Here is an 11,121-nt window from a genome sequence, read left to right as displayed (position 1 = left end):
AATAACTTTCTTTTTAAAATAAAACTTTCGTTCAATATAAACTTCTATCAACTTTCATAGAATTCTATCAATGTTCGAAGAATTTATATAACTATAAAACCCTATTAAAAATTGTAATGAAAAATAATTTTTTTTTGTAAACAAACTTTAGAAAATCTTAAAACCTCTAAAGACTTTTGTACAACTGAGAGGTCTGCATCAATCGGAGCCCGCATCGGCTGTTTACTTTGCTTATGCCCAAGGCCGGCCCTGATCTTTAATATATTAAAATTGAAAAGTATCTTTTTATTGATAAATGCACATAATAAAAAACTGGAACCATTAAGGAATAAAGAATCATTATATCAAGGCCAGTGCAAAGAAAGTATGTGGGAGTGGTGGACTCCTCCACCCCCATTCAAAGAATATTTACACCATTATTTGGTAAATTGGGACCTTTTTTTTGGTTTTGGGATTTAGATAATTTATCTAAATTCCAAAATCAAATTTTTAATTGTGATTTAGACATAAATGATCTAAATCACAATTAAAATGGGATTTAAATAATTTATGTCTAGTGGGCAAATTTATGAATCTAAGACCTTTTTTATTTTCTTAGGTAAAACTTGCAGGGCACCTCTTCCACCTGACACTATTCGCGCCGGCCTTGTACTTGATGGTTGGTTTACTCTGCGTAGTGGGATGTGCATACAACTAACAAGAATCTCTAATAACGGTCAGTTAAACACCTAAAAATGTAATACAATACTTTATGGGAATGCTTCCTTCATAAACTTAACAATAAAAGATTGGAATTATCTGCAAACCTGATTAAATATTACCCCTTTTGTGATCTTTAAACACATATATTTAAATCGAAACTTAAACACTATTTAATAAACCCTGGGAGGGCATAAACAATAACTATATTATAAAAAATGCATGAAAGAGATATGTTATGTATCTATATAAATGAGTATTATCAAAGACTTATTCGTATATATACATATATATATATATATATATATATATATATATATATATATATATATATATATATATATATATATATATATATATATATATATATATATATATATATATATATATATATCTTTTTTTTTTTAATTATGTTTATTTGTCTATGGTCTCTCTCTACGATTTAGCTCTGCTATAAGAGAGTAAACCATTTAGTATTTAGAGTATTTTACGAAAACAAACACAAAACATACTATTTTTATATTTAGTAAATACATTGTTGCTGTTGTTGTTGTTGTTGTAATGTAGTTGTGTTGTTTTTGTTTGTTGTTGTTGGGTAGTTGTTGTTGTTATTTTTGTTGTTGTGTTGTTGTTATTGTTGTTGTATTGTTGTTGTTATTGTTGTGTAATTATGTATACACAACTACATGTCTTTTATGATTTTACGCTTTAGTTAATTTTAGATAAAATGTTGGAATAGAAACAAAGCTAATTCAAGTCAAAAAATTCCGGACCTCAGTGTAACATCAAAAAGTTTACATGAGTTCATATCAAGTAAACAGAGTTATAGTTTGAAGTTGTTGATCATCTGCTTTTGACTATTAAGGATTAAAATACTATTTTATCAACCATATAAACTGCAGTAGCGCCTAATATTTTGGCTTATAGTCCTTATTTTTTATAATAAAGAGTTTTTTGAAAATCATTAAAAAGCAAATAGTTCTTTATTATGTAATTTAATTTTAAACTATTGTTTATGAATGCGTGAAAGTTAGATGCTATCGTAAAAGATGCTTTACGTAGTAGTCGAAATGGATTTACTGCTAATTTTTGCATTTATTAAACAGCTAAGCAAATTAAAAAAGCAGTAAAACTATAAATTACAAATTTTCAAAGTATCTATTTAAAGGGCATAAAAGAGTTACCAACACTTATTAAAATGAAAATAAATCTTAAAAAATCCTGAAGGTTTTAACATTTTTTTTTTAAGTTCAGTTTTTAAGATGTAATTAAAAAAGAAAATTAAAGAAGCATTAAAAACTATTACTTAAAAATTTCCCTGAAATCCTTCAAAAGGCATAATATAGTTACCAACATTTATCAAAATGAAAATAAATCTTTGAAAATCCTAAAAAGTTTTTAATTTCTTCTAATCAATTTTTATATAAAAGAGAATATATAACAACATTAAAAAAAAATTGATAAATAAAAAAAATAAGTAAAAATTACAATTTTTTTTTTATAGTTTTGTAGATTTTGTTAAGGCTTCTAGGCCTAGAGGAGGCTCTTCAAATTTTTATCTGATATATTTTGCAATGACATTGCAAATGGTGGACGCTTTTTTCTAACGGATAAAGATATTTAAGTAAGATGAAAAGAGAAAAAAGGAAAAGAAAAAATATATAAATTAAACGAAAATAAAAATCATCTAAAGAGAAGAATAAATAAATGTTTTTGAGGAGGGAAAGAGAAAGAAATATCTGTGGGAGAATAGGTAAAGAAGTATTGAAAGTGGGGGTTGAAAAAGTTAATAAGTGGAATAATTAGGAAGAGTGGAGAAGAAAGAACAAAAAACTATTTATACATCATAAAAAGAACGGCAAATCAGGATTTGTTATTTTTTCATATATTTCTTAAGTTTTATTTTATATATTTCTTTTATATATTTGAAGGATTTTTTATTTACGATTTATTTTTTAGTTATGCTGATGTGCAGTCTTATAGTAATGATTTTTCTTTAATTTTTTCGCGTATAAAGTTTTACTTATTATTTTTTGTTAGTAAATTATTGTTTTATTTTTTAGTTTACTTTAGTTTTATTTTTTAGTAGTTTAGTAGTTTTTTTTTTAATTTTTTGTTTTATTAATTATTTTAAAATAGTCATATATAATTTTTCATGCAGTTATATATTATTTGTTTTTATTTTCATTTTAACCATTTATTATATATGTTCTAATATACGTGTATTATCATTATTTTGTTTTTCTTCATTTTTATTGTTTTTAATTTTATTTTGTCGTTTTTTTCTTGTTTTTTTTTTTATCTTTTTTTGCCAAAAATATATAAGGTAATTTTTTGTTTCGTTTGTAATGTTCGTTGTAACTTTTATTTTGATTTTCTCAGTGTTTTTCTTTTTATATTTTATCTATTTATTTAGTCATATTATTTGCAATATATTTTGGTTATTATATTATAAGTGAAAATCAAAACTATGATTAATACATTTACTAAATCCTTATAATTTTTTTTAGCAACAGTTATTTTTATGTCATTGTTAGTTGTTACGTTTTGTCAGTTTATTACTGTTTGTAACTGTAACTTTGTATGTATAAACGATTGATGTATGGAAAATTACACCGATTTATTTAAATTATTATAATTACTATATTATTATTATTACTATTGTTAAAATAACATGTTATTTTTATTATTATCACCATTACTATTTTAATCATTGTCATTAGGTGTTTACTTTATATTAGTAGTTTATACTATTTGTAAACAACCTTGAAATGTAAAACCAAATATTTCAAAAATATATTGATTGATTGATTGATATTTACATTACTAACTGTTTTAATTATTTTACAGGTGAATAAATAAAATTTATATTTCAAAAGAGTTTGCAAATGCTCAGATTAGATAAAAGATGGCTGATAAGATTATTAAAGCTTTTGAGGCTTTGAGAACTCATTATCTCCAAGAATCAACAAATACTCTTACACAAGTCCAAACTTCAGAAAGTGATGGAGCTGTAATTAAGTATGTATAATAGTATTTATATCCATATTTACAAATTACTGTTTATACACGTATGTTGTTTATTATATTCTAAATAATATTTCCATATTTTATTATTATCTAAATAATACTTTTATTATTAATATTAATTTATTATTAGTTAAGTAGTAATAATTCAGCAAAATAAAAATAAAATTCTATACAAATATCTTTGATATTTGTAAAGAAAACCATTGCTGTTTGATTTGTAATTTATAAAACCATAGCTGTAAAATTTATAAAGTGCAAATTCAAAAACAAGTAACAGCTGCAAGTAAGTAGCAGCCATACAAGCTTAAGCTATAGCCCGAAAAACAATTGAAAAGAATTTAGTTAAAGAAACAAAGCAAAAAATAAATCAAAAGTCTTTAGGTAAATTTTTATATTATTGTTTAAACAATCTAAAGCCAGAGTACAACAATGGGAGATCTAAAACTAAAAAAAAAAAAAAAAAATAGAAATATATTTAAATAGATTATATATATATATATATATATATATATATATATATATATATATATATATATATATATATATATATATATATATATATATATATATATATATATATATATATATATATATATATATATATATATATATATATATATGTATATATGTATTAGCTTTGTGTTAGTATGTGAAAAAAATTAGAAAAATGTGCAAAATGTGCATGAAATAAGTGAATTCAAAAAGAACAAATTTTTAAGAAAATTTTTATTATACATTTTTTTCTTTAAATTCATAGAGTATTTTGAGACCTATTTAAATATATAAAGATCGAATAAAAGTAATTTAATTTTTTTTTTTAATTTAAATGAAAAAAAAAATCCATTTATCAAAATTTTAGACCCAGTCATTTCATCTTAGGCAGGACTATAAAAATCTGAATCAACTCTAGCGCCTTGCCACAAACTTGTTTACTGAGCACTAAGCTCAAAAACTTTACATATATAAAATCAGACTTGTTCCACTTTGATTTTAAATGATTGTAATTAAAGTTTTTTTTTATATATACATACAATACATACAATCTTTGAGGTCAGTGACTTGCATCTCATTTTATTAAGTTAACATAGAAGTTATAAAAAATTTAAACTAAAGTTAAAAAAGTAAACTTTTTTTTATTATAGAAAAAAGGATGCACTGTTAAGTGTACGAGAAAGAATCAGCCATTGCAACACAATAGCAGATTTCCTACCATTGTCTAGTGTAAAGTATGTGGACTTATTTTTGCTCTTTATTTTTATATTTAGTTTTTTTAGAATTAAATTTTTTTATATTTACATTTTTTAGAATTAAATTTCACAATTTTATACAAATTAGGATTATATTAAGTTAATAATTGTTATTTTCAAAACTTAAATTTATTTTCAGATAACCTTTAATAACTGAAGTATTTTCAATGATAAAAAAGTAATCATTCTAGTTTTTTAGAGTAATCTTCTATTGAAATTTATTATTAAGGATATAGATATTCCTCATTTATAGGAATATATCTGATTTTCCTTGTTTATAGCGATAAAGGTGTTTATAGAGATATAGCTGATTTTTCTTGTTTATAGGGGTATAGCTAATTTTCCTTGTTTATAGGGATATAGGTAATTTTCTTTGTTTATAGGTATATAGATGATTTTTCTTTTTTATAGGAATATAGGTGATTTTACTTTTTTATAGGTATATAGGTGATTTTTCTTGTTTATAAGGATATATGTGATTTTACTTGTTTATAGGGATATAGGTAATTTTCCTTGTTTATAGGTATATAGATGATTTTTCTTGTTTATAGGGATATATGTGATTTCCCTCGTTTATAGGGATATATGTGATTTTCCTCATTACTAGCGATATATGTGATTTTTGTTGTTATTAGCGATTTAGGTGATTTTTGCTGTTATTAGGGATGTTAGTGATTTTCCTTGTTATTAGCAATATAATTAATTTTCCTCGTTATTAGGGATATCAGTGATTTTCCTCGTTTGTTTACTCAGGCTATTGAATTGCTCTTGATATGTTGTGATGACAATGAAGCAGATGTGCGACTCTTAGCTGGTGAATGTCTCAACAAAATAATGAAGGTTTGCTAATATGTTTTGAAATATTGTATACAATATTTTGTAAAATCTTGTTATTTATAGACATTGCATCAATTTAGATGTTTTAAGTTGAATGTCATGGTAATGGAAAAATATTTGACTAATAGACTATGTTAATCTAACTAGGAAATAACTGAAAACAAAATAAAACTGCATCTTTTTTTGGAGATTTTTTTGATTTTCCAATGAAACACCCTGTAAAAGTGTTTATAATAGTTTATATCCGATGTGTATGCAATGGCATATTGTTAATACAAATAATCGTTGTTTACATATGTAACATTTATATTTTTCATGTTTAATGGTATTTATACAGTTGGATCATGGTCTGTTGCCTGCCAGGGGACTGAGAGTCAAAATTTAGCTAATGTTTTGAGTTTTTAGCCACCTGCTAATGTTTTGAGTTGTCCATCGCCATTTTTATTTAAATTTTGCATTTAGCATATTTCTTGTACACATAAATCATTTTTGAATATAGTGTTATGGGTTAACTAGAAAATATTTTTTCAAACCTAAATAATTATTAAAAACTATTGATAATATTCACTCTTCTAATCTAGATAAAGAACACTTCGGCATGAATGACTTTAATTTTCTCACTTGCTTTAAGCACTTCTTTTAGAAATATTTTTTTCACACAATAAAGTCTTTATAAAAATGAATAAAGTTTGCAAGAATACTAATGATTTTAAGACAATAAAACAAAAAAACGAAACTCAAAAATGGCTTTTATCATTATTATTATAGTACTATCATTATCAACTTTGCTTTGTACTATCATTATCAACTTTGCTTTGTACTATCATTATCAACTTTGGTATCTTTGCTCTTCAAAAAATTTTTATTTCATTTTGATTTTTTAATGCTAAATTAAGAGCACAAAATTTGAATTAATTTGTTCTTTTAAGTAAATTTTAATGAATGATTAAACTTATTGTTTACTGTATATCTTTAAACAGTATTTAATAATGGTTTAAAAATATTGATAATATAAAAGTTATTGCTTATAAATATAGGTATATTAAATATTTGAACTTATTAAATAATGAAATCTCTAATTATAACCTTTTTCTTTAAAAGTCTATCGAAGTATGATAATGAAAAAAGTCTATCAAAGTATGACAATAAAAAAAGTCTATCGAAGTATGATAATGAAAAAAGTCTATCGAAGTATGATAATGAAAAAAGTCTATCGAAGTATGACAATCAAAAAATAATGCTGAAAAAACTCTAAGTGAGAGAGCGACAAAACAAGTTTATAATAATCGAATTAATTTGTTCTTTTTAAGTTAGTTTTAACTGAAAAAGTTTTAACAACTTTTAAATAGATAGTTCAAAGTGAAAGAGCGACAATGCAATTTTATGCGATCTAAGTTCATTTGCTCTTTAAAAGTAAATTTTAACTAATGACTTTTTTGTTTCTAAAGTTTTTGTAAATACTATTTATAGAAAATATATGATTTTAAATTTTATTTATATCATTTATAATAGAAATAAGTTATCACTAAAAATGTAATGCTTGTGGCCCATGTACATTGAGGTATTTAGTTTACAGATTTATTTTTATTATTTTTTTCTAACTAAACATAAACTAATATTTTAACTTTAAAACAATTTAACACTCAAGCAGTTTTATTTTGTTTTAATAAATAATAGAAAAAACATAAAACAAACTTTAACACTGAGACTGTAAATGTTAAATATTATTATGTTAGATAGCTGAAAAGTCATCAAAAATATGTAACTGACAAAAATCATCTTCTTTAGAACGCAAAACAAAAAATTTAACTTTGACTGTAAAAACCTTTCTTCTTATAGAGTTATTGAATTAATAAAAGGGGAAAACAAGTAGGAAAAAAAAAAAATGAGTTGGGCGACTCAATTGCATCAAAATGAAATTTCTGATAGTCCTTCAAAAGATTTGGCTGGCATTTGCCATTGGGTGACCATGACTGTACACCTATATATACTATATGTCATTATGCATTGAAAAAATTTTGTTTTTTCTGTTCTCTAATAATGTAATAATTTAATTTTAATGATTCTTTAATAAAAAATGTTTACTATCAAAAGTTTGTAATTTTTAATTTTGGGAGAATCCTGAAAACAAGGTTTTACAAAAAATTGGGAAGAATAGGTGTTGTTGATAAATTATGCGAGTGTCCATTTTATAGTCTTGGATTAGATCCAAGAAGACATAAAAAACAAAACCTATTAGAATTTATAAATGAAATTTCAACTGAACAAAGTCTAGACACCTTGACATAGTTTAAAAGTTTGCCAAATATTTTTGTGTTTCCATGACTTTCTGTTTAAAGCAAATTGGTGCAGTGTAAACAACATTTCAAGTTAAAAACAATTTATTGTTTCAAAGTTTAATTTTAATATTATTAGAATATTTGTTCTGCAGGGTTTTCTTCATTCAAATATTGGGAGGATCCAGGTTGAACTTTATAAAGAAATAAAAAAGGTATTATAACCAACATAAACTTTCTATAAAAATGTTATATCTATTATGCATTATAGTAGTAAACTTAATAGAAGTGTTAGTTAATAAGTAAATACGTAAGTTAATATGTTAAATTATTCAGTTATTCAAATTGCTCCTTTTTTCTTTAAGGGTCAATTAAGATGGTTGAAAATTTTGAAATTTTTTTTAATCTAACATATCTTGTTTATCCTACATAAAAAATCTTTGTGGCTTAAAATTGACTTATTTTAATTCTATTTTTTTATGGACATTGGTTTTAAATTTTTTCTTAACAACATAATTTCATAACATAATTTAACCTAGATCTGATTGATGGGTGAACTTCTACAATATTTCTACATTAATTAGTGTAATAAATTAGTATTTTAATAAAATTTACCTAAAATTTGCAGAATGGTCCAAGTCGTTCATTGCGAGCTGCGATGCAAAGGTTTGGGGACACTTGCTATTTGATTCATACAAACAAATGCAGGTTTTTATTTTAATCTAAATTTATTTTAGTTTTAAAAATCTTAATCAAATTAAAGATTGAAATTTTTTGTTTTGTTTATATTATTAGTTTTTTATAGTTGATATATTTAGTTTTTGTATTTCTAGACCATATGTTGCAAACCTATTACCTTGTATTGTAAAGATTGCAAAGCGAGAAGATGATGCAATTCAGGAAACTCTAGGTGTTATGATGAGCAAGCTGTGTCCAGTTATTGGGAAGTTCATGAATGAAGATGATGTAAAAGTAAGACCTAATTTTTAATAGATAACATGTTTAAACAACTATTTTGATGTTACAGTGGCATACCCTGTAAATGACCAGGACTCTGATTAAATATTAAATATTTTCAGCTCTGGCTAAATAATAAATTTTGCAGGGTTTAATGGTAGGGGCTGAGATATAATGTATAATGCATTATATCTTTATGTATTTGATTGCTATTTATTACTGGCATATAATGATTTATAACTCATTTCTCTGTGCAACAGCAAGGCTCATGTTTCTATATATATATATATATATATATATATATATATATATATATATATATATATATATATATATATATATATATATATATATATATATGTATATATATATATATATATATATATATATATATATATATATGTATGTGTATATATATATATATATATATATATATATATATATATATATATATATATATATATAATTTACATATTATATATACGGCAGTATGGGTAAAAAAAAAACTGTCCAACCTTTTTTTTGAAGAAAAATTTACTTTTAATGGGTTTTGAAAGAATTTTACTGAAGTTTAAACCCAATATGACCCCTTTTTGAATATTTATTGTTTATTTTATCCTTTTGTTTACATTAAAAATGAGTTTCATATTAAAGTGTATTTTATTCTTCTTTTCTTAACAAATATTTCATATTTAGACTTTTGCCATTATTAATTTTTTTATTATTTTTCAATAAAATAGAAATACAAACTTTATATAGACAGAGTTAACCTAACCCTTACCCTGTATATATATAAAGGCGGATATGTATTCATTAAAGAGAAAAAAAATAGGAGACAAAACTAATGATCCAATATGCAAATTTACTACTTTTTAGATTAGATATACAAATATATAATATTCTGATAAAAATGGTCTTAAAAGATGTCATTAAAGGACGAGTTATTAAAATCTTGTTATTTGAAATGACTGATAGATTGCAAACAAGATTGTATGTGGAATAGCACTGTTACAAACATCATCAGTTTAAATTAGAAAGGAAGAGAAAAACTACAAAAAAAAAAAAGAAAAAAAAAAGGATTGATGCATTGTTAAAACTGCTCTTAAAAATCGCTACATTTCTACAGATGAGATGAAAGCAAATGAGAAAAGTAGTCTTTTTTTTACTCTGAAAGTTTCTCCTTTTATCTGTAGAAATATGGTTTTCAATCTTGAACAATGAATCTAACTTCTATTTTAAATATGTTGTCTAGAAAAGAAGAATAAAATAAACTTAGATTCAATGTGAAACTCATTTTAATGTGAAAAATAGGATATAAAAAAAAAAAAAAAAAAATGAATATTTAAAAACAGAACATATGGGTTGCTTATGATTGGCAAAATGTTTTGCCAATCATAAGCAATCTTTCAAGAATAAAAAGTATTCAAAAGACACCATGCTGTCAAAATATATATGGGAATTAAAAGAAAAAAATATTGATGATTTTATACTGAATCGGTCTATCCTTAAAACAGCGCCTGCATATAACAATATTTCCAAAAAATGCATACTATGCCTACAAGAAAAATTTGAAATAATTACACATGCAAATCAAGAATGCTTATTAAACAAAAGATCGGAATTAATTTCTAAATGTAGGCACGAAAATAAGTTTCTCTTAAAAAACTATAAAAATAAATGAGTTCAAATAATATTTACATTAACTACCCTTTTTAAAAAAACATTTAAAAAAATAGCATAAGTAATCATTTCTAAAGAATTCTTTTTATAATAGTGTCAGCAAATTCCACAAATGTGTGAAAATTTACTGTAGTTAAGACATTTGCAACTTCCTGTAATTTAATTTTTGGTATAAATTGAAGTTTTATTAATTTGATCATCCATTTCTGATGAATCTTTGTTGATGAAACACAGTGTTAAATGGAAAAAATTTTTAAGTGATTTTCTACTAATATATATATATATATATATATATATATATATATATATATATATATATATATATATATATATATATATATATATATATATATATATATATATATATATATATATATATATATATATGTATATAT

The 11,121-nt window shown here is 23.2% G+C and overlaps 1 protein-coding gene across 1 annotated transcript in view; it reads left to right on the top strand.

Annotated features, from left to right (window-relative positions):
- The first annotated feature begins 3,524 nt into the window (after positions 1-3,524).
- Positions 3,525-11,121, top strand: part of LOC101237115 (huntingtin) — a 108,662-nt gene continuing 101,065 nt past the window's right edge. The window contains exons 1-6 of the mRNA XM_065793347.1: positions 3,525-3,720; positions 4,872-4,955; positions 5,696-5,816; positions 8,245-8,304; positions 8,718-8,797; positions 8,923-9,061. Of these exons, the coding sequence (XP_065649419.1) occupies positions 3,608-3,720; positions 4,872-4,955; positions 5,696-5,816; positions 8,245-8,304; positions 8,718-8,797; positions 8,923-9,061 (597 nt within the window). The 5' untranslated portion in view covers positions 3,525-3,607. The remainder of the gene's footprint in view (positions 3,721-4,871; positions 4,956-5,695; positions 5,817-8,244; positions 8,305-8,717; positions 8,798-8,922; positions 9,062-11,121) is intronic.

This window comes from Hydra vulgaris, chromosome 03, assembly GCF_038396675.1.
Source record: "Hydra vulgaris chromosome 03, alternate assembly HydraT2T_AEP".
Lineage (NCBI taxonomy): Eukaryota > Metazoa > Cnidaria > Hydrozoa > Anthoathecata > Hydridae > Hydra > Hydra vulgaris.
Note: the sequence above shows the minus strand (reverse complement) of the source record. Positions and strands in the feature narration are given on the sequence as shown.